Source organism: Gossypium arboreum, chromosome 3, assembly GCF_025698485.1.
Source record: "Gossypium arboreum isolate Shixiya-1 chromosome 3, ASM2569848v2, whole genome shotgun sequence".
NCBI classification, from domain to species: domain Eukaryota; kingdom Viridiplantae; phylum Streptophyta; class Magnoliopsida; order Malvales; family Malvaceae; genus Gossypium; species Gossypium arboreum.
Genome location: NC_069072.1, coordinates 4,476,451 through 4,502,670, shown reverse-complemented (window position 1 = coordinate 4,502,670; position 26,220 = coordinate 4,476,451). Strand labels below are relative to the sequence as shown.

General features: G+C 35.9%; 1 protein-coding gene across 1 annotated transcript; it reads left to right on the top strand.

Annotated features, from left to right (window-relative positions):
- On the top strand, nt 1-2,275 carry LOC108475253 (pollen receptor-like kinase 5). Its single transcript, XM_017777227.2, has 3 exons — nt 1-268; nt 467-1,249; nt 1,326-2,275. Exons 1-3 carry the CDS (start codon nt 1-3, stop codon nt 1,973-1,975), a joined length of 1,701 nt encoding a protein of 566 aa, XP_017632716.1. The 3' UTR covers nt 1,976-2,275.
- Nucleotides 2,276-26,220: the final 23,945 nt, after the last annotated feature.

Here is a 26,220-nt window from a genome sequence, read left to right as displayed (position 1 = left end):
ATGGAGTCGCTTCAGTTTCCCAAATATCTTCTTTTCGTCATCCTTTTTTCACTCTACAATACTTCCATCGCTCAATATGAAGAGGAAAGGGATGCTCTATATGCTCTCAAGCACACTTTCAATGATCCATTCTTAAATGATAACTGGAATGGCCTTCAATGCTATGAAAACACCTCTTTCTGGTATGGTATTCAGTGCACAAATTGCCGTGTTACTGCAATATTATTGGAAAGTAGGGGCTTATCGGGCAAAATAAATGCCGATGCATTTGTTTTGCTTTCTGAATTGGTTACCCTTAGCTTCAAGAACAATTCATTGTCAGGGAACATAATGGATTTCTCATCCAATCCCAAGTTGAAGGATATCGACCTGTCGAAAAACATGTTTGATGGGCCAATTTCGCGTTCACTTCTTAGTCTTAACTTGTTGGAATCGTTGCAGCTTCAAGATAATCATTTAACAGGTCCAATCCTAGGATTCGACCAAACCAGTTTAACATCATTCAATGTCTCCAACAACAGTATAACCGGTCCGATTCCGGTAACTGACACACTAAGATCGTTCAGCTCTGCTTCGTACTCCAGCAATGGCCCCTATATGTGTGATGATTCATCGAATTCCAGTAGCGGTTGTTATTTTAGTGAAAACGAAACAGCGGGAGGAGGAGGCTCCAAAAAGGAATCTGTTTCCACTATATTTATAGTTTTCGATGTGCTTGGCTTACTCGCTGGGATTTTGCTTCTATTTCTTTACTGTAAAAAGTCCAGGCAGCTAAAGAAGCTGATTCAAAAATACCAGCTTGAAGAAAAAGATGAAGACGATTTAGAGATGGAAAGGGTGAGTAATTTTCATTACAATGAAAGTAAAGATGAAAGCGTTATTATTCCTGCAGAAGTGAATAATAGATCTGTTACAAATGAAGAGAAGGGGAAACTTATATTCATGGGGGACGAAGACCAAGCAGGTTTTGATTTGAACGACCTGTTGAGAGCTTCTGCTGAAGGATTGGGTAAAGGGCTTTTCGGTAATAGTTATAAAGCTACATTGGATGGCAGACCGTCTGTTGTGGTGAAACGCTTGAGGGATTTAAAACCATTGAGCTACGATGAGTTCACGAAGGTGGTACAGATAATTACAGACCAAAAGCATCCCAATTTGCTTCCTTTGCTCGCTTACTATTATTCCAATGATGAGAAGCTGTTCCTTTACAGATATGCCATGAATGGAAACCTCTTCAACCGCCTTCATGGTGAGATAATTAAATACTGTTGTAAATTGCAACTTATTTTTGTTGTTTTTTTATAGTTTTTTATGAAAAATTGCAGGAGGGAGAGGAACAAGGGACCGGATTTCATTGAGATGGAACTCGAGATTAGCCATTGCTCGAGGGGTGGCTCGAGCAATGGAATATCTTCACCTCAATCCCAACTCCTCCAAATGTATTGTTCCTCACGGAAACCTGAAACCGTCCAACATTCTCCTCGATGAAAACGACAACGTTCTCATCTCCGATTACGGTCTGGATTCACTCGTAGCCGTTCCCATCGCAGCACAACGACTGGTGGCATTCAAGTCACCGGAATACCAGCACTCGAAACGCATTTCAATGAAATCCGACGTGTGGAGTTACGGTTGCTTTCTTCTGGAACTACTAACAGGAAGACTATCAGCTCACTCAGCACCACCAGGGATCAATGGGGTGGATCTTTGCAGTTGGGTTCATCGAGCTGTTAGAGAAGAATGGACAGCTGAAATATTCGATATTGAGATATCGGTGCAACGAAGTGCGGCTCCCGGAATGCTGAAGCTGCTGCAGATTGCGATACGTTGTTGCGATAAGATACCGGAGAAACGGCCGGAAATGACGGAAATTGTGAGGGAAATAGATAGCATCAAAGCCGTTGATTCAGACGATTCAGATGAATTATCTGCGGATCAATCGTTAACAGATGAATCTTTCTCGGCTAATGCTTGACAGTACTTGTGGTTGGCGATGGGAGAAGCTGGTAATATTTTGAAACTGTGGGGGCTTCAAAGTTTGCAAGAATCTGTCGTTATGAATCAGAGAATCCAATCATGGTATCGGAAAATCGAGCTTTCAAAGTCTCCTTTTTGGCAATTTTCTATGTTTGTATGTTGATTCTTTTCGGATTTTCTTTTGCTGTAATAAAATTATTAGAGTTGTTTTATTGTGTAATATTTAGGTTAAATTCTATTATTGGTCTGTAATCTGTAAGATACATGAATTTTATTCCTCACTTTAATTTAGTTATTTTTAATTCCTGTACTTTTAAATTTTTAAAATTTTAGTCATCACCAAACTATAACTATTAAATTCATTAAGTTAAATTTTATTAATTCAAAAATATGATGTGCTAAATTTATTATCGTATGTGTCAAACTCCATATTAACTTGTTATTTCCGCATATTTTGCTCACTAAAAATGTTGGGGATCGATTCGATTAAGCAATAAATAAAAAATAGTGAAATAAATTAAGAAATTAAACATACAAATTTAACGTGGAAAAACCCCTCCAAAGAGGATAAAAAACTACGGGTAAAGATAATTTTACTATAATGGCCAAAGAACGAAGAGTACAAAAGATGGAGATAAAAACTAAACCCCGAAAACAAAGAACCTTCAAAACGTAAACACAAAATTCTCTAAATGTATTATAAGATCTAATCTCTAATGGGTGTATTTTCTAAGGATGTAATAAAGCCTATTTATAGGCTAAATTCATAGGTCAAATAATAATAAAATAATCTAAACTAATCAGATTTGATTGAAACAAATAAACAGAGTTTAACTAGAAGATTATTTCTCAAATTTGACTGAAATAGGAGTCATATTTAACAAATCTCCACCTTAACTCATATTTCCACAACGCCATATTTGCCAAAGTCCATCACAGGCCTAACTTGAACTATGCAGAGAATTAACTGAGTCAAATATGTGCTTAGAAACTAGAATACTTCTAGCCTTCGACTTGTACAATGCCAAATCAAAACTAACCCGGGTCTAATTTTCATGAACGCAGTGTCCTAAATTTTCAAAACCTGCATCCAAAAGAGAACCTTTCTTCAACGAAATGGTCATATATTTTTCCCCCCTATGACCAAGTTACCTCCGCTCCAAACGAGTTGACTTCGACTTCATAATAAACGAGAGACGTTCGATTTCACCAGTCACTATAGAACCTTCCAGAACATAAAGATTACTGGTTCTTTTACCTTTTAACAAAACGAGAGCTCCACGAGATACTTTAATGCCGCTCAACTCGATTTTGGTTCTGCATCTTTTCAAGTCTAAAATACTCAAGGAGATGAGATTCTTTCGTAAATCAGGTACATACCTAACATCTGAAAGTGTCTTAATCATCTCATCGTGTATCCTAATTTTAACATTACCAATACCAATTACCTTACTAGATGAATTGTTTCCCATGCGCATAACTCCACCTTCAATCGAACTATATGTAGAGAACCGTTCTCTATTGGGACACATGTAGAAAGACCATCCCGAATCTAGGATCCTCTCGGATATAAGCTTGGAGTTATCGCTCGTTGACACTAACAAGAAATCATCACTGATTTCATTGGCCAAATTAGCACCAGTTACATCTTCCCCGTTACTCTCAGCAGTTCTTTTATTTTGCAATTTATAATAATTTGCTTTGATGCGACCTAACTTTTTACAATAGTGGCACATTTTGTCTCATTTCTTTGATGCTACCAAAACAGAATCTTACCTATCTGCCTTGCTATCCAAACCAAACTTATTTTCGAGTTTATCTCTACTCAACAAATTACCCTTCACATCTTCGAACAAGAGTTTATCTATGCCATAAATCAGGGTCTCCCTGAAAGACTTGTATGAAGGGGGGAAAATAGCACAATAATAGCATAGCCTGATCTTCATCGTCAATCTGAACCTCAACATTCTTTAAATCATTTAAAAGAGTAATGAATTGGCTGATGTGATCTCTAAGAAACTCACATTCATTCATGCGAAACGTAAATATACGTTGTTTCAAAACTAAATAGTTAACCAGAGACTTAGTCACATAAAGAGTTTTTAACCTTTTCCACAAGGCGGGTGAGGTCTTTTCCATCAATACATCTTACAATACCGTATTCGCGAGACACAACTAGATTGCAGACAAGGCCTTTTCATCAAGCTCTTCCCATTCTGTTTGATTTAGATTCTCAGGCTTTTTCCCGGTAACAACCTTTTTCTAGTCTATTTGAACTAAAATTATCATCATCCGAACTTGCCACAGATTGAAATTTGTCTCACCATTGAACTTCTCAATTTCAAACCTTATTATCGCCATCTCTTAACTGGTTAATCTATGAAAATTGAACTAGCTCTGATATAACTTGTTGGGGATCGACCCGATTAAGCAACAAGTAAAAAATAGCAAAATAAATTGAGAAATTGAACATACAAATTTAACGTGGAAAAACCCCTCAAAAGAGGATAAAAAAACCACGGGTAAAGATAATTTTACTATAATAGAAAAAGAACGAAGAGTACAAATGATGGAGATAAAAACTAAACCTCGAAAACAAAGAACCCTCAAAACGTAAACAAAAAATTCTCTAAATGTGTTATGATCAGTTCTAATCTCTAATGGGTGTATTTTCTAAGGATGTAAAATAGCCTATTTATAAGCTGAATTCATAGTTCAAATAATAATAAAATAATCTAGACTAATTAGAGTTTCATTGAAACAAATAGACAGAGTTTAGCTAGAAGATTATTTCTCAAATTTGACTGAAATAGGAGTCATACTTAACAAAAAGTCTAGTTACTAGATTAATGGTTGTCATTTGCATCGAGATTAAAATTTCAAAATTTGAAAAGTATAGGGATTTGGAATAATCCAATAGAATATGCACAAAATTTGCAATTACACGCACAGTATAAGACTAGTAAGAACTTAACCAAACGGATTTAACTGCTACTATTTTGGTCAAGATTAAAATTTTAATTTTGAAAAGTAAAATGTAGAAACAATCGGTTACTTGTTTTGCAAACAAAAATTGTGGCTAAATAGTGCTTGGAACTATGGCTATAGTTTCAACCATGAAATCAAAAGTGTAAAAATGTAAAGATGAACACCAAGATAATTTACGCAGTTTGACCTTAGTCTACATCTGCGAAGCCTTGCCCAGAGCAATAATCTACTAGCTGTCTTATAGTACAACCAATAATTTAAGTCCTAACATAGGTTTAACTTTCACCAATTTAGCGATCTCACCATTGTACAAAGACTAGATCACTTTCCCACTAAGCTTCTGATAAAGAATGAGACAAATGAATGCGGAAGTGGATCGTAAAGTTTGTCAAAGTCGCAAATTTAACTTAAGGCTCTAGACGTTTGGAAAGAAACTTAGATATTTGACATAACCCGAAACACAATCAAATCTAAGTTAGATAAAACAATTAAAATAAATAACTAAGATAATTAAAATATAATAATAAATCTATGATTAGAACAATAAGGAAGAAAATAAACAAGATAGATGGAAAGACAAATGTGGTATGTAAAAGTTTTAAGAAACCTTGGAAACACAAAAAATTCGCAACCCCCTTCAAGCGGCTCTAATTTCCCCTCCAAGAAAGAAAATTTTGCAAGAAAAAATTTGAAAATGATTCCCACAATCTAAAAAGATTGTTAAAACTCTTCTAAAAGAAACTCAAGAGAAATTTTTAAAAAGAAAACTCAAAGAGAATTTATAAACTCAAAAGAGAAGTTAAATAATAATGAATTGAATAAATTGTATACAATGCAAAGGCTCAAATATAGGTTAGTAAATAAATCTAAATAAAACTCTTAACTATACTAGAACTCTAATTTAATCTAAATAAGAAGTAATTTTAAACTAAACTTTCTTGCTAATATTAAACTCTTAAATAACTTAAAATACTAAAATAATAAGAGCTGATAAATGCAATATTTGACTCATATATAATAAAAATTAAGCTTAAAACCCGAACACAATGTGAAACATCTATGCTTGTGGGATCAATTATGATATAAGTAAAAAAATTATTTTATCAAAATTTATTGGTTGTAAGAAATTCAACATGAATATCTACCATCAAATGTATCATATTAAAAATTGTTTTACTTGCGTATTTGTTCGAGTGAACAAATAATTTTCATATAATTTTGTCAATTTATTTTGCGTAATTAAAACTAAGGTCTTTTATGATTATGTAATAAAGAGTGCAGCTTATTTGGGCAAAAGAAAACTACGACAACTTATTCAAATAAGCTAGGGTTATTTTAGAGGTAAATTTTAAAATTATATATGAGCTTTAAATTAATGTGTAATTTTTATATGAATTTTGATTTTGTTTAATTTTATACATAAAATTTTGATTTGATCCGATTCTTACAAATTATTAACACTATTATTGATATAACATCATTTTATATTTATATTGTATACACAAATAATTATATTTATTCAATATAAAAATTATTTGATATATTTATTTCTTTAAATGTATGTAATTGAATCAAAATGAAAATTTCATGTATATATTTGAATCACAATCAAAGTTTCATGTGTATAATTGCACCAAATTAAATAATATGTATCAAAGTTTATGTATAATTTTAATATCTAAACTTATTAAATTCTCAAAAAAATGAATTTGGAATTAAAATAAAATGAATATAACAAATTATGGAAATACAAAATTAATAAATTATATGAAAACAATGTGGAATAATTAAAACACAACATAACATAAAAACGGTTCAAAGACATAAATGTATTAAATTTTACATATAACAACTATTAACATGAAAACGCATAATCACAATATGTTTTTTTAAATTTAATCATTCTAAAAATTATACAAAATATGCTATAAATTTAGACAATATAAAAAAAGTACAAAATATTCTCCAAAAGGAGTAGCTACAAAAGTTTATGCAAAACACCATATGACACAAAAATAACATAAAGATGACATGCATTAAAAATTTAAAATTATATAAAATAAATTATTAACATGTAAAATATATTTAGAATATTCTAAGTCATAAAATTAATCTGAGTATAAATATGGTATGAAAAATAACATGAAGATAACATAAATAAAACATAGCAAAATCTACATTACTACAATATCTCATTTTTCGTATCATGCATCTTTTAGTTTTTTTTTTTCATAATCATAGTTATCTTCAATATATATTATATTTGATAAAAATTTTGGCATATTAAAATTTTCATAAATTTGAACAAAATTACATTATTTTATTATTTTTGTTTTTATCAATTTCATTATAGGTTCTAATTATATTTGTTATTTTTGACACGATACCTAGAACTACCTATAGCTCCTTCTCAACCTATAAATAGGAAGATAATGCACTTCAACGCACTCAAACTCACGTCTTCTTACATTGATAATAATATTCGTACCAATCGAACTAGAACTGCAATCACTAATCTTAGTTGAAAATAGTGAGATGTGGATCAATGTTGGGCCTCAAACAATACAACGGTAGGCCCAAATCCAAAACCATGGGGTGGCTCCGTTCTCCGTTCTGAGAGGTTTGTTTAAAATTCTCATGTAAGAATTTCATTTTGTGGGATAATAATGGCAGCTGTTTGTTTCAATTCGAGAAATTACCCTGCAATTTCCTCCTTCTATCAATGGTTTGTGGGAAAATATTTGATTATTTTTTATTTTGAAAAGTAATTAATTTGGGAAATTATTTTGAAGAGTTTGAATATATCAAGATTTTACTGATTAGCCTATATAAAGAAGATGACATCTTCCTTTAAGACATTTGGAACATATTAAGAGTTTATTTATCTGGGATAATTGTTTTATCCTTAGGTAGAGTTGATTGAGTGGAGAATGAGTTCATAGAAGTTATGCAATTTTAAAAGCTGTAATTATTGCATTAAAGATTGTATCGTGGTTGTTTGCATGGTAAATTTATTTTCTAAATATGATTCGCGAAGGTAAGTTATTGAACTAAACCATATAGACAGTATAGTATCTTCTTTTTTGTTTTATACTGTTTATTATTTTTAATATTCTATTCAACTGTTATAACATATTGTTAAAATATCAATTGTAATTTCATATAAGTACAATTGTAACTAGACTTGTGCAATTTTAAAATCAACTTTTTGATTTTTACCATTTTTCCTTCTACCATAAATCTTGATTATGTTCAGTGTATAAGGTAAAAAAAAAAAAAGTCTTAGAAGTTACGGTGAATTTCTTACATTTGTATTTGGATGCGATTAGAGCTTGTTGTGCAATATCAAGAAGATCTTCCTATATTGTATAAGATAGCTTCTTTGCCATGAGTGGGGCGAGCTTCTCCTTTTATTCCATGATCAAGGGTTGTTAGAAATTGACTCGATTTAAGCAACGAACAAGTAAAATTAACAAAATAAATTGAGAAATTGAACACACAAATTTAACGTGGAAAAATTCCTCCAAAGAGGATAAAAAATCACGGACAAAGATAATTTTACTATAATGGTAAAAGAACGAAAAGTACAAAAGATGAAAATAAAAACTAAACCCCGAAAACCCGAAAATAAAGAACCCTCAAAACGTAAACACAAAATTCTCTAAATGTGTTATGAGTTCTAATATCTAATGGGTATATTTTCTAAGGTTGTAAAAGAGCCTGTTTATAGGCTAAATTAGCAAGTCAAATAAATGCTAAATATATTATGCTAATAAATACTAAATCTTCTAGAAAGAAAATATATTTTTGTTTAACTTGACTTGCTAGCAATCTCTTAGAATTTGGGTCACACAACTGCAACAATCTCCACCTTGACACGAATTCTTTCAACGCCATTGTCGTAACCATTTTTTTCACTTTGAGTTTTAGAAAATGGGAATCGACTTAGATTTTGAAAGGTGGAAGCGAAAAACGGGAGTCGCCACCAATCCTTTTTGATGAGGTGTGATCGGGTCACCTCAAATTAATCATTTAAATAAAAGTTAAGATTTACTAAAACGATAATTTTTGGTCTACGAAAATCAGAAAATGAGTTCGGGAGTCGGTTACGCACGAGGAAGGATTAGCACCCTCGATACGCCCAAAATTGGTACCTAGTTGATTAATTAGTACCTTAGTGTCGAAAATTTGAAAACTTGAAAGAATTTAAAATACGATCCCTCTTTGTAAAGAAAATGCTCAAATGTTAAGGACCTTCTCGTTTCACAATATAAAATGTCACATCCAGTAAGTTAGGATACGACATCTTGAATTTTCGAGAACGAGCTTGCCTTTTATATAAAATTCGTGTATTTCAAAAGGTTATTCAGTTAGTTAAGGTGAACGAGGAAAATCGAAACCCAGTAAGTTAGGGTACGTTTCCTCAAATTCTCAAATACCGACTATTGCCTTTACTTGCAAAAATCTTATTTCGAGGTAACAAAATGCCATACCCAGTAAGTTAGGGCACAACACCTCGTATCTCCGAGAATAAGCATTTTTCAAAACTCATGTCGCGATTTAAAAGAGTATTCCGTTATTTAGGTTAAGGGAGAAAAATCGAAACCCAGTAAGTTAGGGCACGATTGTCTCGAATTACCAAATACGGAATGTTACTTTTAGGAAAGAATTATTATTGGATTGAATAATATAACGCTAATTCAGAAAGACGAAAAGACATAAATCATGATGTTTACAAGCCTAATGATAAATGAGTAGTAAAAATGACAAAATAAAAGAAGCAAACAAGCTATGAAACTTAAAAGGAGAATAATAGGTAAAATAATAAAAAACCGATAAAAATAAACAAGAATAATAAGAATAAGTAAAAAGGAAGTTTAATAGTAAATCGGTAAATAAATAAGTGATATATAAAATAGTAAAGAAAAATAATAATAATGTTGCTAAAAGGTAAAAATATGTTAATAAGGAAGATAATAAAATAATGAGCTAATAATATGATAGTAGTAATAATAACAATAATAGTAAAAATAAAATATTATAATAAATAAAATAATAATAATAGCAATAAAAGAAATCATAATAGTGATATTAAATAAAGTAATAGTAACAGAAATGGTGCTAATATTGATAGTAACAAAATAAAGAAAATAAAAAAATTGTAATGATAATAATGACGTGAATAATAAGAAAAGTAAAAAATGATAAGTAACAATAATGAGAACAATAAGTATAATAATAAATATAATGATATATAAAAAAATACCATATATAAAGAGTATATATATATACATGTATAAAATATAATAGGGTAAAAATAGATATAATAATAATATGTAAATAAAAGTATATATATTTATATTATGATATTAAAAGATGTATATATATACTAGGGATAATAATAATAATAATAATAATACTATATAGATATGGTAATGTATAATACAATTACTAAAAATATATACGTAACGTATAGAAGAACACAATATTAAAAGAATATATATATGATACACATATTAAATGATAATAATATTAGAAAACAATTATTAAAGGTATTACCTAAAAATACATACGCATGTTAAAAATAAAATAAATATATGGTGATATTAACAAAGATGTGCAGAATATATATTTGGATATTATACGTAATATATAAGAGAATATATATATATATATATATATATATATATATATATGTATATATGGTATTAAAAGGAGAAATATGCATAATATATATGTACAGATGTATAAAAATATAGACACAGTATAGTATTAACACATATATACATAACATGGAGCATAATACCTATATTAAAAGAATACCTAGGTTATATACAAATATATTAATAAGAATTATAGTATTAAGACTATTAATAATATCTTTATAACATATATTTATAAGTATCAAATAAAACGATAATAATGATCCATTAATAAAGATACAACCATAATAAAATGCAATAAATAATATTACAATTAAATTAGCATAATGAGGAAAAGGAAAGGACGAAATCGAACTAAAAAATGGAATCTTGAGGCTGATTTAAAATAAATGAAGAAAAAGGGGATTAATTTGGATACGCGAGCAAACAGGAGGGACCAAAAGGGAAAATATCCCTTCCCCCTAAAACACAACGTTTTATACAGGACTAAAATGAAATAGAAGTAAAGTTATAAGGGCAAAATTAAAGAAAAAGGAAATAGCGCGAGACCCTATTGAACTAAGCCTCAAAGGAAGGACCGAGGCGCAAATAACCCTCACCAAAAACACGCGATCCCAGGCATAGGCGGGTCGGTGTTGGTCTTGAGTCGAAACGACGCCTGCTTTTGGCGCTGAAATCAAGGCCCAAAACGACGTCAGATGGTCCTTTATAAATACCAAAATCTTGGCAAAAAAAATCATTTCTCCATCCTCTTTAAAAAAAAAAATCTCTTCTCTCCCTCTGGGCTAAACCCAGAAACCGGCCAAGGAGGCCACCGACGGCCGGCCGTCGTGCCACCGTGGCTCCGCCGCTCCGGCCACCCTACACGGTGGCTGGAAATCACCTTTGGGGTAATTTTTTCTTTTTCTTATTATTTTTTTATGTTTTTTTTTTATTTATGTATAAATGAGGGAATGAATCTAAGAACAAAATGAAAATGAAGTTAAATCACCTTGGATTCGCTACTTTCGTTCTCCGATCTCTGATATTGGGCTCTTTTCCTGCTTTTGATATTGCTAGTGTCTATATTCTGTTTTTTGTATATTTGAAAACTAATATTGCTTTTTATTTCACAAGTGCCGATCCCCCTTACAAAGGCTTTGATTTTGCTCTTTTATAGCTATTTACATGCTTATCATCTACATATTTACCATTTTTTCCTTCTTTGTATGGCAGACAAATGGCGGTGGTAGTGCCACTAGCATGAGGCAGTGGTTGGAGCCAGGAGACCCTAGGTGCGGCGCACCTAGGGTTTGAAACTTTTTTCTTTAAAGGTTTGGGCTGGGTTTGGTTCAAACGGGTTAGAGGGTTTTGGGCCCAAAAATTGGGCTTGTACAGCTGCCCCTCTTTGCTTGTTGTCGTGTAACGAGAACAGAGCAAAGACTTAAGAAAGACTAATTTTTGCCCGGTCTCATCGTGTCTAGACTTGTTTAGCGCTCCTTTTTCCCCAGGTAGCTTTATTCCACTCTTGTTGCTTCGCTTCGCTTCACTGTTCCACTGCAACTTCAAGAAGGCAAGGTTTGTTTTAATCTGCCCCACTGCAACTCCATGGAGATAAGATCTGTGATTTTCAGCCCATTACCCTACTACTTAGGGGGTTAAGGTTTGTCAATCTTCGATCTACTCCACTACTGCTCAGGGAGATAAGATCTGCAATTTAACCTGTTACCCTACTGCTTAGGGAGATAAGATCTGCAATTTGGTCTGTTTCCCTACTGCTTAGGGGTTTAAGACCCTATGAACATCAGCTTGTTACCCTACTGCTTAGGGGGTTAAAGCTTGATGGTTTGAATCTGCTTCACTGCAACTCTAGGAGGCAAGATTCGATGTATTTGATCTGCTCCTCTGCAACTTCAGGGAGGTGAGATCTGTGATTTTCAGCCTATTACCCTACTACTTAGGGGGTTAAAGTCTGTAAATTGGCTTGTTACCCTACTGCTTAGGGGGTTAAAGCTCATTATCTTTGATCTGTTTCCCTACTGCTTAGGGGGTAAGATCTGTAAATCTTCAATCTGCTTCACTGTAACTTCAGGAAGACAAGATTCGCTGGATTTGATCTGTTCCATTGCAACTTCAGGGAGACAAAATCTGTAATTTTCAGCCTATTACCCTACTACTTAGGGGGTTAAGGTCTGTAAATTGGCTTGTTACCCTACTGCTTAGGGGGTTAAAGCTCATTATCTTTGATCTGTTTCCCTCACCGCTAGGGGTAAGATCAGAAATCTTCAATCTGCTTCACCGCAACTTCGGAAGACAAGATTCATTGGATTCAATGCTCCATCGCAACTTCAGGGAGACAAAATCTGTAATTTTCAGCCTATTACCCTACTACTTAAGGGGTTAAGGTCTGTAAATTTGGCTTGCTACCCTACTGCTTAGGGGGTCAAAGCTCATTATCTTCGATCTGTTTCCCTACTGCTTAGAGGGTAAGATCTGTAAATCTTCAATCTGCTTCACTGTAACTACAGGAAGACAAGATTCGCTGGATTCGATCTGTTCCACTGCAACTTCAGGGAGACAAGATCCATGAAATTACTGATTCTATGGACATGACCTGTAGAATCAGTTCCATGTATTTATGCTTACGTCAAAGAATTAGGATGTTATAATCAAAATGAATCAAATGTTCCTAATTAGATGCACTTATAAATGATCTATGAATGTATGAGTGTAGCATGTTGTGAGCGTAAATCCCTATTTAGGTTGCCATTGCTCTTTGTTAATCAAGGTTCCTTCATTGAAATGGTATCCTCTCTTTTTGTTCAGCTCAAATTTTGAATAGAAAACCCGAAGAGGTAGTCCTAATTTAAACTCTTTCTTCTCAGATGCTTCCAACCTTTGAGTTTGGTTAGTTCTAAATAATAGTCCTGTTTGTGTTCTGTCTTTGTTTAGAAACTTTCAGAGTAATGTGCAGAACTCTTTTTGCAAAAATGGTTTTAGTCCATTAATCATCATTTCAATGCAAAATGCTTGAAAAAGATTATAACAATGACAAAACTGAAATTTATCAGAAACAACATTTGAAGGGGCATATATTAATCACAGTCAACAAACATTGCTGGAATACAAAGATGAATAAAAGGGAATAGGTGCCCCAGATATTGCAGTGTGAGTTTCTCTGTACTGTTTTTTGAGGACTCCCCTTTTTTAATATGTGTTTAGGGATCTAGAGTACTCTTGCAGATGCCCCGATATGTAGCATACTCCTTCATTGTTAATTCAGGCATAGCAAGACTGCTGTATGCCTCTCTTTGATCCAAATTTGGGCTGCCCTTTCCGGGTTTTCAACTCAAATCCCCTTTGGTCTCAAGATGCTCTTTGCGAGTTTCCATCCTGGCCTCCTTTTTTTTTTTTTTAGGCGAAGTATTTCTTAACCGAATCTGAATTCACGGGATTGGATAAGGTCTTGCCATCCATTTCAGCCAATATCAATGCTCCGCCAGAAAAGGCTTTCTTCACCACATAAGACCCTTCCCAATTCGGCATCCATTTTCCTCTGAAGTCTTTTTGTATGGGCAGGATCTTTTTCAGTACTAGGTCTCCCTCATGGAACACTCTAGGACGAACCTTTTTGTCGTAAGCTCTCATCATTCGCTTTTGGTACATCTGACCGTGGCGAATAGCCCGTAGCCTCTTTTCTTCAATCAAATTCAACTGATCGTATCGGGACTGGATCCATTCTGCTTCATCCAACTTTACTTCTGACAAGACTCTAAGGGAAGGGATCTTGACCTCGATAGGTAAAACTGCCTCCATTCCATAGACTAATGAGAAAGGCGTTGCCCTAGTAGAAGTTCTGATAGACGTTCGATAAGCATAGAGGGCGAATGGTAGCTTCTCATGCCAATCTTTATAAGTTTCTGTCATCTTTCCTACAATCTTCTTGATGTTCTTATTGGCTGCTTCAACTGCACCGTTCATCTTTGGGCGATACGGTGATGAGTTGTGGTGTCTGATCTTGAACTGACTGCAGACATCCGCTATCGTGCTGTTGTTTAAATTTAATGCGTTGTCAGATATAATCCTTTCCGGCATTCCATATCGACAGATGATTTCCTTTTTCAAGAACTTGCTAACTGCTGATTTAGTGACATTGGCATATGAGGCGGCCTCCACCCATTTGGTGAAATAATCGATGACTACAAAGATGAAACGATACCCATTTGAAGCTTTTGACGAAATTGGCCCAATCACATCCATGCTCCACATCGAGAAAGGCCATGGCGAAGTCATGACATGCAGAGGTGAGGGAGGTACATTAATCTTGTCTCCATAGATCTGGCACCTATGACATTTTTTGGCGTAGTTAACACAGTCTCCTTCCATGGTGGACCAATAATAACCGAACCTCATAATTTGTCTGGCCATTGTAAAACCATTAGCGTGTGTCCCGCAAACGCCCTCGTGGATTTCTTCCAAGATTTTCTTAGCTTCAATGGCGTCTACACATCTTAATAATACCTGATCATTCCTTCTTTTGTATAGGATCTCCCCATCTAAGACATAGTCGCCGGCCAGTCTTCTCAACGTTCTTTTGTCGTTCTTAGTAGCTTGGTCGGGATACTCACAATTCTTCACATATCGCAGGATATCATGGTACCAAGGGTGATCATCAATTTCTTCTTCTTCTTCAAGGTTGTAACAATGAGCCGGGGCCTCGTAAATGCTCATTTGGATTGGTTTCACATCTTCTGGTTGGTTCACCTTGATCATAGAGGTTAAAGTTGCTAGGGCGTCAGCCATCTGATTTTCTTCTCGTGGGAGGTAGTAGAAGACAATATCATCAAACTCTTTAATTAACTCAAGGATCAACCTCCGGTAATTGATCAATTTGGGGTCTCTTGTCTCCCATTCACCTTTGAGTTGATAAATCACTAGGGCAGAATCTCCATATACCTCTAACACTTTGATTTTACGTTCTATGGCCGCACGTATTCCCATGATGCATGCTTCATATTCTGCCATATTGTTCGTGCAGTCAAAATCCAATTTACTAGCGAATGGATAATGATCTCCATTCGGGGATACCAGGACTGCCCCGATTCCGTTACCCACAGCATTTGATGCTCCGTTAAAGTTTAGTTTCCAAGGGTGACCTTCTTGAGGGTCTTCTTCGGTGGTTGCTATGCACATTAGATCTTCATTTGGGAAATCAAAGTTCAGAGGCTCGTAGTCCTCTAAGGCTTTACTGGCTAGGAAATCTGCTATCCCACTCCCTTTTACGGCCTTCTGGTTCACATAAACTATATCGAATTCCGAAAGTAGAATTTGCCATCGGGCCATTCTCCCGTTCAAGGCAGTCGACTCCATTAAGTATTTCAGGGGATCCATTTTAGAGATCAGCCAAGTTGTATGGTACAAAATGTATTGTCTCAGTCTTCGGGTTGTCCAGATCAAGGCACAGCACAACTTTTCAATGAACGAGTATCTCGTCTCGCACTCAGCAAACTTTTTACTGAGGTAATATATCGCTCTCTCTTTCCTTCCCGATTCATCGTGTTGGCCAAGCACGCATCCCATAGAATTTTCAAATACCGTCAAATACAGTATCAGTGGCTTATCTGGATTAGGTGGTGTCAACACTGGGGCATTAGACAAATATTGCTTAACTTTGTCGAAAGTCTTCTGCCATTCCTCGTCCCAACCACCAGGGTTGTATTTCTTAAGGAGACGGAATATGGGGTCACATTTCTCAGTTAGTTGTGAAATAAACCGAGCGATGTAATTTAATCTTCCTAGGAATCCTCGAACTTCCTTTTGAGTACGTGGCGGAGGTAACTCTTATATGGCTTTGACTTTATCTGGGTCAATCTCAATCCCTTTTTCACTAACTACGAATCCAAGTAGTTTTCCAGACCTGGCTCCAAAGGTACACTTCGCTGGATTGAGTTTTAGCTGGAATTTTCTCAACCTCAAAAATAATTTCCTCAAGACTTGCACATGCTCCTCTTTGGTCCAAGATTTGGCGATCATGTCGTCAACATAGACTTCAATTTCTTTATGCATCATATCATGAAATAGGGTTACCATGGCTCTCTGATATGTTGCTCCCGCATTTTTCAATCCGAACGGCATTACTTTATAGCAGAAGGTTCCCCACATGGTCACAAATGTGGTTTTATTCATGTCTTCGAGATGCATTTTGATCCGATTGTACCCGAGAAACCATCCATGAAGGAGAAAAGTGAGTAACTTGCCGTGTTGTCCACTAAGGTGTCGATATGAGGCAATGGGAAATTATCTTTCAGTGGCCTTGTTTAAGTCTCTGTAGTCTACACACATCCGTATTTTCCCATCTTTTTAGGGACGGGATGATGTTGGCTACCCATTCGAAATACTTAACTACTTGTAAGAAACCAGATCAAATTGCTTCTTGACCTCCTCTTTTATTTTCAACGAGAACATCGGCCGCATCCTTCGAAGCTTTTGCTGAACTGGCTTGCATTCTTCTTTGATGGGGAGCCTGTGTACCACAAGGTTAGTACTTAGCCCAGGCATATCCTGATATGACCATGCAAAGATATCCTTGAACTCTTGGAGTAACTCAATAAGGTCCTACTTTGTCTCTGTGGTGATGCAAGCTCCGATCTTTACTTCTCTCCTTTCTAGTTCATCTCCCAAGTTCACGACCTCTACGGTCTCTTTGTAGGGTAAAATTTGTTTCTCCTCGTGTTCCACCATCCTTAACAAGTCAGGGGACAAGTTACAGTCTCCGTCAAAGTTCTGAGATCCTTCTAGACACATATCCCGCTCAAAAGGAGACTCTGAATGAGTAGCAACGTCACTCACATCATTGATATCTGAAGACCTGTTGTACGTACGAAGAAAGATACAAAGAACAAGAGAATCTAAGAACAAAGATGTGTATGGTATGATGAATGAAAAATATTTGCATGGAATAAGTCTAAAGGATGCATTTTATTGAAATAATGATTTCGAACATAAGCCTATTTCACAAAAGGACACTTCTTACTCCTAGGCCTAAAGCAATAAGTGTGTTTTGGACATTACTCTGAGTTAGTTCTAAAGACTACAGGAATCTCTTCCACAGTCCAATTATTCAGAACGCTTCCCGGCTCATAGGGGCGAATGCCCGACAAATTCTCTACCCCAGTTCCTTCTTCATATGTGGTGTTGATGTCCAAACTCTCCATCATTCCTTCCAAGATTTCCTTTCCCGATGTCTTCCACTCGGAGTGAACGAACCCTCCAGATACAAAAGTCTTTGAAATATGGGGGAAGATCATTGGTTCCCATTCGATTTCTCCGCCGCTCGATCGCGCTCTCCTTCTTTCTTGCTTCTTCTCAAGTTCATTTTTCTTTTGTCTTGCATCTGGCTTGAATCCTAAGCCAAAACGGTCCCGTTTATCTGTGGGCATAGGTACTTTGGCCCTTCCTTGTAGGCTTCTTCCAAGTCCTTTCCCTGGCAAGGCTCCCTTCTCAACCATCAGTTGTAGTCCCATTCTTGTGGTTTTGGAAAGTCTGGGTGTCGGGACTTTATTTCCTTCGACAACAAAGGTCGCATTTACAAATTCCAACGATCGAAAAGAACATTCTATGGCTTCATCATCTGTCCTCACATATGGTGCATTGCTGGTAACAGATGCAATAATGTCTTCCTCCGCATTTATAGTCACCAATTGACCCTCCGTTATAAGTTTGAGCTTCTGATGTAATGATGACGGCACTGCCCCTGCCGAGTGGATCCATGGTCTTCCCAATAGGCAATTGTAAGAGGGTTTGATGTCCATTACTAAGAAGTCTACCTCGTACGTACTAGGATCGATTTGAAGGGATAATTCAATCCTCCCCATTACTTTCCTTTCAGTACCGTCAAACGCCCTTACTATATTTTGGCATGTTTTCATATGGGAACTATCCACGGGTAACCTATTCAGTGTGGATAGGGGTAAGATGTTTAATGCTGATCCATTATCGATCAATACCCCCGGTAATGTGTATCCCTTGCAACGCGTAGTAATGTGCAGGGCATTTGTGGACCCCATACCTCCTAGTGGTATTTCGTCGTCGTTAAAGAAAATAAAATTGTCAGCGCTGATATTGTTGACTAGGCGGTCCAGTTTGTTGATAGAGATGTCATGCGCGACGTGTGTCTCGTTCAGCACTTTCATTAACGCGCTCCGATGCGTTTCTGAGCTCAAGAGTAAGGCTAGCACCGAAATGCGAGCTGGTTGCTTATGTAGCTGTTCAACGACGCTGTACTCACTGTGTTTTAAAAATTTTAAGAATTCCCTGGCTTCATTCTCAGTTACTGACTCATTGACTGGCGATTCGAACTCGACCGTCTTTTCTTTCCTTTTCTCAACTGTTGGGACCTTTTCTTCTGCAATTTTGGTTCCTGTACCCTCGGGAACATAACGTCTCCCACTGCGTGTAAAAAAACCTATATCTTGGTTTTGTTGTGAAGCACTGGCCGGGCTCTTCTTTCCTGGGATCGTCACATTGCAGCTGTAATTCCATGGTACCCTCTTGCCATCTTTATAAGGGAAAGCAACGGGCTTCTGGATCACGACTTTTGGTGCGACTTGTGTCCCGTCTTTATTTGTTCTTAAGCGTAATATGATAACAATGGGTGGTTGATTTTATAGGCATTTCTCGTCGACCCTTCCTCTGAAGCACACACGTCTGTTCCTTCTGGGTTCCTAACATACTCGAAGAATTCCAGCTCCTTATTATCCATTAACCCTTGTACTAGAGCCCTGAATTCATTGCATTTACGAATCTCATGGTCCTCTTGATTATGGAACTCGCAATAACTTTTTGCTCCTTGGTGTCATCCCCCAATTACGTGTTACCAACCCTTTTTTCACCATTTTCTTCTATATTTCTTTTAGTGGAGTATTCACTTCTGCAACATTCATCTTAATTTCCTTCCCTGAACCCTCGATTATGGTATTTATACCCTTATCCCCATGATTAGGTAACGGGTTTTCTGCACTAGGTGTATCATCAAATTTCACGATGCCCATGTTGATGAGTCTTTCAACCACTTCTTGAAAGTGGTGCGCTTTTCTATTGAGTGCCACATGGCTCTCTGCATGGTATTCGCATTGGGTGTTTGCGTCATACCATTTGGGGAATGGGGTTGCATTGGCTTTAGATAGAAGGGCGACACTACATGGGCATCGAATAAGCTCTGGTACAATTCCTTGTAGGACATCGGGATAGGAGTAAACTGGACTCTTTCTGTGTTAGGCCTTGGGTTGAAGTCCTGCCTTGCGGAGCCCTGATGGCTGGTAGTCACCACCTTTGGTTAGCTCATAGTGACCGGCTTATTATACATACTCGTGTTGTTCACATCGTTCTCTTTCCTTCTCGGGGTTGATCTCTTAGCACTTTCCCCTGCTTCAATCCTTCCACATCTTATCGCGTTCTCTATCATTTCTCCAGACATTACTATATCTGAGAAGCTTTTAGTAGCGCTCCCTAGCATGTGGTTAATGAATGGAGCCTTCAGCGTATTGATAAAGAGCATGGTCGTTTCTTTCTCCAGAAGAGGTGGTTGAACTTGCGTTGCTACCTCTCTCCATCTTTGAGCATATTGCCTGAAACTCTCATTTTGTTTATTCTCCATGTTCTGTAACGTGACTCTATCAGGAGCCATGTCTGTCACGTGACTGTATTGCTTCATGAAAGCCTGTGCTAAATCCCTCCATGAACTGATCTGGTTACGACTCAGTTGGTTGTACCATCTAGAAGCGGCCCCAACCAGACTTTCCTGGAAACAGTGGATCAATAGTTGGTCATTATTGACATAGCCTGCCATTCGTCTGCAGAACATAGTGATGTGAGCTTCGGGACAGCTAGTCCCATTGTATTTCTCAAATTCTGGAGTTTTGAACTTAGGAGGGAGTACCAGGTCTGGAACCAAACTTAATTCCTTAGCGTCGATTCCACCACGATAGTCGGTGTTTTCCATTTCTTTAAATTTTTCTTCCAACCATCTACATCTTTCTTCAAGCTCTTTCGGGAATTCTACCCTTTTCTTTTCTGCTTCTATTACTTCATCGAGATTGAGGACCACAGGTTGGTCGGATTGTCCCCCGGATTAGAGCCCGAACCAGTCTGATAATTCATCTGTGCCGAGACACCGGCTTGAAATGGTTGAGGCCTAATTGTGACTGATGGCCTTCTTGGGTACACATCAGGTTGTGTTTGAACGTCTGATGGGACAAACCCCGGAGGGTAGACGGGATCTTCGTTGTCATCTCCAGCATTGATTATGGGGCTTTTCCCTTTTTCTAATCCACCAGCCAATAGACGCATTAATTGATCCATCATACTCCTTTGGGACTCCAGCATCTGGTCTCTTACATCTTGCTGGATTTTGGCCAGCTGTTCTTGCATACGTGTTTGTAGTTGATCCTGCATCTCTTTTTGCATTTGTTCCAATCTCTCTAACCTTTGATCCATTGCTTTTGTTTTCCCTCTTGTACCGTAATGATGTTCCAGGGTAACTGCCATGATTTTTAGGGTTTCTTGTGAGTTTTTAGTTCGTATGATGCAATGCTGATGCATGAATGCAATGAATGCGATGCATGCAAAAAGGCGTTGATTCCAATTCGATTTTATTAGAGTAACTTTTCTAGAAAACAAGTTTCTTTACATAAAATAGATTACATATAAGGCTTGGCCCTGATACTTAAGGCCTTGACCTGTCTAAGAAGCCAAGCTAGCTTTTGGCCTCGGTCCGACTCTGACTCGTATTTTAAACTCAGCACATCGGCTTGTACTGCTAACGTTTGCAAGTGGTCAGCCACTTCTCGTACTTGAGTCAAAGCCTCGCCCATGATGTAGTCCCTGCTCCTGACTTGGTCTTGGGATTGATGAAGTTGCTCCTTCCATCGCTCGTTATTTATCTCGAGGAGTTCTATCTGAAGTTCACGATTTTGTAGCGCTGTTTTGAGTTCTTCTATATTCTTTTTTAATTCTTCGATTCTGTTCTGACTAGCTTTCAACTCGATTGCAGAGTTACGCGAGCAATACTGGTACAATAACCTCTCTAACTCTGATATCCGGATCTTTAACCCTTCTTTCTCATTCTGACTTTCTACCAAACTTCTTTTCAGAGCACCTTCTCAAGCTTGAGCATCGCGAAATTTTTCCTCCCACTGGTTGGCTTTGCTTTGTTCTTCTTTAACTTTATGTCGCCATTGTTCGGATGTTTTTCCTAACCCAACGGTTCTCATTGATCTGCGCAGCTTCTTATAGTCCATTTTCAAACTGTCTAAGTCCTCTTCAGCCTTGTTTTTCCCTTTTCTGAGTCTTTCAGCTTCTAGTTTCTGGGCATCGACGTCTAACCCTAACTGCATCTTTTCTTCTTCCAAATGCTCGATCCTTTTTTCTAGCTCCAGACTCTTTCTCTCGAAATCTTGCCTGATGATTTCCAGCTCAGATGGGATTACTTTCAAGTGCTCTTCTATCGACTGAGAATTCCCTTGATCTGATGTAGGGATGTTGTCGTTAATCCTCTGATTCCACCATCGGTCGTACTCAGGAGTAGTCATGGGATTGGCAGCAAACTTCTTCATTTTACGAGTCTGGTTTCAGGCATTTGATATCTCGCGAACTTTCTTTTTGTAATTATTCCCTGTGAACGTGAACTCGCACTGGGCTAACCCGTATGTTGGTGGTGTAAACTGTCTGGATCTGTATTGTCGCAATGCAAGCAGAGGAGTATATCCGATGGCTCCCCATACTCCTAACAAGGGAACCCAATCAAAATCTCCACATTGATATAATATTTCATCAGGGACCATCCACGGGGCTCTCCATTCAACATCTTCTTCTTGCAGATTTTGGAGAACCGTCATCCAATTTTCTTCTGTTACATCATCTCGCCTCAGTGTAGCCACTAACTCTTTCAGCGGAGAGTAATTTTCAGAGAAGATACGATATGAGACCTTTTCTACTTTCCAAAATGGTCATGGAACCGGGATAGCAAGAGCTGTGCACATCCAATAAATCTCCCTTCACCGCTTCTTCTACAAGCATTTAATGATCTGAAAGTTTCGCCAAGATTGCGGGTGCAGTGTGGTTCCTTTACCAAGCCTATCAAAAGGTCAACAACACCTCGTCTACATGCCCCAAAGCCTTGGGAAGATGACCATCCATAGATGCTCAAGGCGAAGACATCTACCCTTTTCTTCACGTCGGGGTGCGCTAAGATTAGATCCCCTCAGTTTCCTCCATGGGATGCATTTACAATCTCCTTTTTGTTTGATCCGGGTTGTCACCCACTGTTCGCTCATCCCCGTGATGTTCATCAGTTTTTTTGAAAATGCTGGGACGTTGGCAGGTCTGGTATAAATTCTGTCTATCTGAATCTTTGGGCAACGGAGCAAGGTCGTGTATTCTTCTATAGTAGGTACCAAATCTACCTTCCCAAAAGTGAAGCAACTGTAAGCAGAATTCCAATATTGGGCAAGGGCTCGAAACAGGTGCTCGTCTACCTTGACATCAAGCAGATAAGGTAAATCACCGTAATGACAATAGAATAACTGTTTGACCTCGTCGTCCCACTGGTTCCATATTTCTTTCAACTCTTGGAGATTATTCTGGGTTACGCTGATCCGAGTGAAATTCCATAGCTCTGACACATACCCCTTGGTAAGACTGTCACCTTTCTCTTGTTGTGTTGTCTCACCCATATCCGGACAAACGTTGTCTTCTACTTTATCAAAAACCCTTTTCCATGATAAGCTATCTATTTAGGAACCGAACACGAATCAACACCTTTTATGATGAAAATGCCATGCAAATACAATGAAAGTAAAGCAAAGCAAGTCAGTAGTTTATGCACAGTTCAAAGCAAACGAAGAATAATAAATATAGCACTTGCTCAGGTAACCACTAGGGTTTCGGAGTGGCTCTACCTAGGGTGGGTTCTTAAGGCTCGTTACATGGGGTTTGATTCTAGAATAAGGGTACCTGAACCAGCAAATTCCTCGATCTTCACCCATTATAGGCTCATACAGATCGAGTTCAGTTCAGGGGAATACATTTCTCTATGGCTGCACGGAGATGAAAATCTCACGAAGACATAGGTACGGATGTATCCCGAAAGCAATCCACTATCCTGCACGGAGGTGAAAACCTCACGAAGGAATAGTTTCGCGCTCCCACTTAAGAGGGTGTGACCACAACGGTCACGCAATGCAATATGCAACACTATTTAAAGAATCGGACCAACGTAGCAGGTATTATTTAGACCACAAAAATAGCTGATGAAATGAAAGGATCGTATTTGAAAACCAAATTTTCAATTTTTCGATAAAAAGACAAGAGTTAATCAACTTGTGGCTTGACTCTCTCATTCGTGTCCCCAGCGGAGTCGCCAAGCTGTCGTAACCATTTTTTTCACTTTGAGTTTTAGAAAATGGGAATCGACTTAGATTTTGAAAAGTGGAAGCGAAAAACGGGAGTCGCCACCAATCCTTTTTGATGAGGTGTGATCGGGTCACCTCAAATTAATCATTTAAATAAAAGTTAAGATTTACTAAAACGATAATTTTTGGTCTACGAAAATCAGAAAATGAGTTCGGGAGTCGGTTACGCACGAGGAAGGATTAGCACCTTTGATACGCCCAAAATTGGTACCTAGTTGATTAATTAGTGTCTTAGTGTCGAAAATTTGAAAACTTGAAAGAATTTAAAATACGATCCCTCTTTGTAAAGAAAATGCTCAAATGTTAAGGACCTTCTCGTCTCACAATATAAAATGTCACATCCAGTAAGTTAGGACACGACATCTTGAATTTTCGAGAACGAGCTTGCCTTTTATATAAAATTCGTGTATTTCAAAAGGTTATTCAGTTAGTTAAGGTGAACGAGGAAAATCGAAACCCAGTAAGTTAGGGCACGTTTCCTCGAATTCCCAAATACCGACTATTGCCTTTACTTGCAAAAATCTTATTTCGAGGTAACAAAATGCCATACCCAGTAAGTTAGGGCACAACACCTCGTATCTCCGAGAATAAGCATTTTTCAAAACTCATGTCGCGATTTAAAAAAGTATTCCGTTATTTAGGTTAAGGGAGAAAAATCGAAACCCAGTAAGTTAGGGCACGATTGTCTCGAATTACCAAATACGGAATGTTACTTTTAGGAAAGAATTATTATTGGGTTGAATGATATAACGCGAATTCGTAAAGACGAAAAGACATAAATCATGATGTTTACAAGCCTAATGATAAATGAGTAGTAAAAATGACAAAAATGAAAAAAGCAAACAAGCTATGAAACTTAAAAGGAGAATAATAGGTAAAAATAATAAAAAAAACCGATAAAAATAAACAAGAATAATAAGAATAAGTAAAAGGAAGTTTAATAGTAAATCGGTAAATAAATAAGTGATATATAAAATAGTAAAGAAAAATAATAATAATGTTGCTAAAAGGTAAAAATATGTTAATAAGGAAGATAATAAAATAATGAGCTAATAATATGATAGTAGTAATAATAACAATAATAGTAAAAATAAAATATTATAATAAATAAAATAATAATAATAGCAATAAAAGAAATCATAATAGTGATATTAAATAAAGTAATAGTAACAGAAATGGTGCTAATATTGATAGTAACAAAATAAAGAAAATAAAAAAATTGTAATGATAATAATGACGTGAATAATAAGAAAAGTAAAAATGATAAGTAACAATAATGAGAACAATAAGTATAATAATAAATATAATGATATATAAAAAAATACCATATATAAAGAGTATATATATATACATGTATAAAATATAATAGGGTAAAAATAGATATAATAATAATATGTAAATAAAAGTATATATATTTATATTATGATATTAAAAGATGTATATATATACTAGGGATAATAATAATAATAATAATAATAATACTATATAGATATGGTAATGTATAATACAATTACTAAAAATATATACGTAACGTATAGAAGAACACAATATTAAAAGAATATATATATGATACACATATTAAATGATAATAATATTAGAAAACAATTATTAAAGGTATTACCTAAAAATACATACGCATGTTAAAAATAAAATAAATATATGGTGATATTAACAGTATGTGAGAATATATATTTGGATATTATACGTAATATATAAGAGAATATATATATATATATATATATATATGTATATATGGTATTAAAAGGAGAAATATGCATAATATATATGTACAGATGTATAAAAATATAGACACAGATAGTATTAACACATATATACATAACATGGAGCATAATACCTATATTAAAAGAATACCTAGGTTATATACAAATATATTAATAAGAATTATAGTATTAAGACTATTAATAATATCTTTATAACATATATTTATAAGTATCAAATAAAAACGATAATAATGATCCATTAATAAAGATACAACCATAATAAAATGCAATAAATAATATTACAATTAAATTAGCATAATGAGGAAAAGGAAAGGACGAAATCGAACTAAAAAATGGAATCTTGAGGCTGATTTAAAATAAATGAAGAAAAAGGGGATTAATTTGGATACGCGAGCAAACAGG

Coding starts and splice junctions, on each gene's coding strand:
- LOC108475253 (XM_017777227.2), top strand. CDS start 1: ATGGAGTCGCTTCAGTTTCCCAAATATCTTCTTTTCGTCATCCTTTTT. Junction 269..466: donor CAAAATAAATGCCGATGCAT/TTGTTTTGCTTT, acceptor ATTTAACAGGTC/CAATCCTAGGATTCGACCAA. Junction 1,250..1,325: donor CCTCTTCAACCGCCTTCATG/GTGAGATAATTA, acceptor GAAAAATTGCAG/GAGGGAGAGGAACAAGGGAC.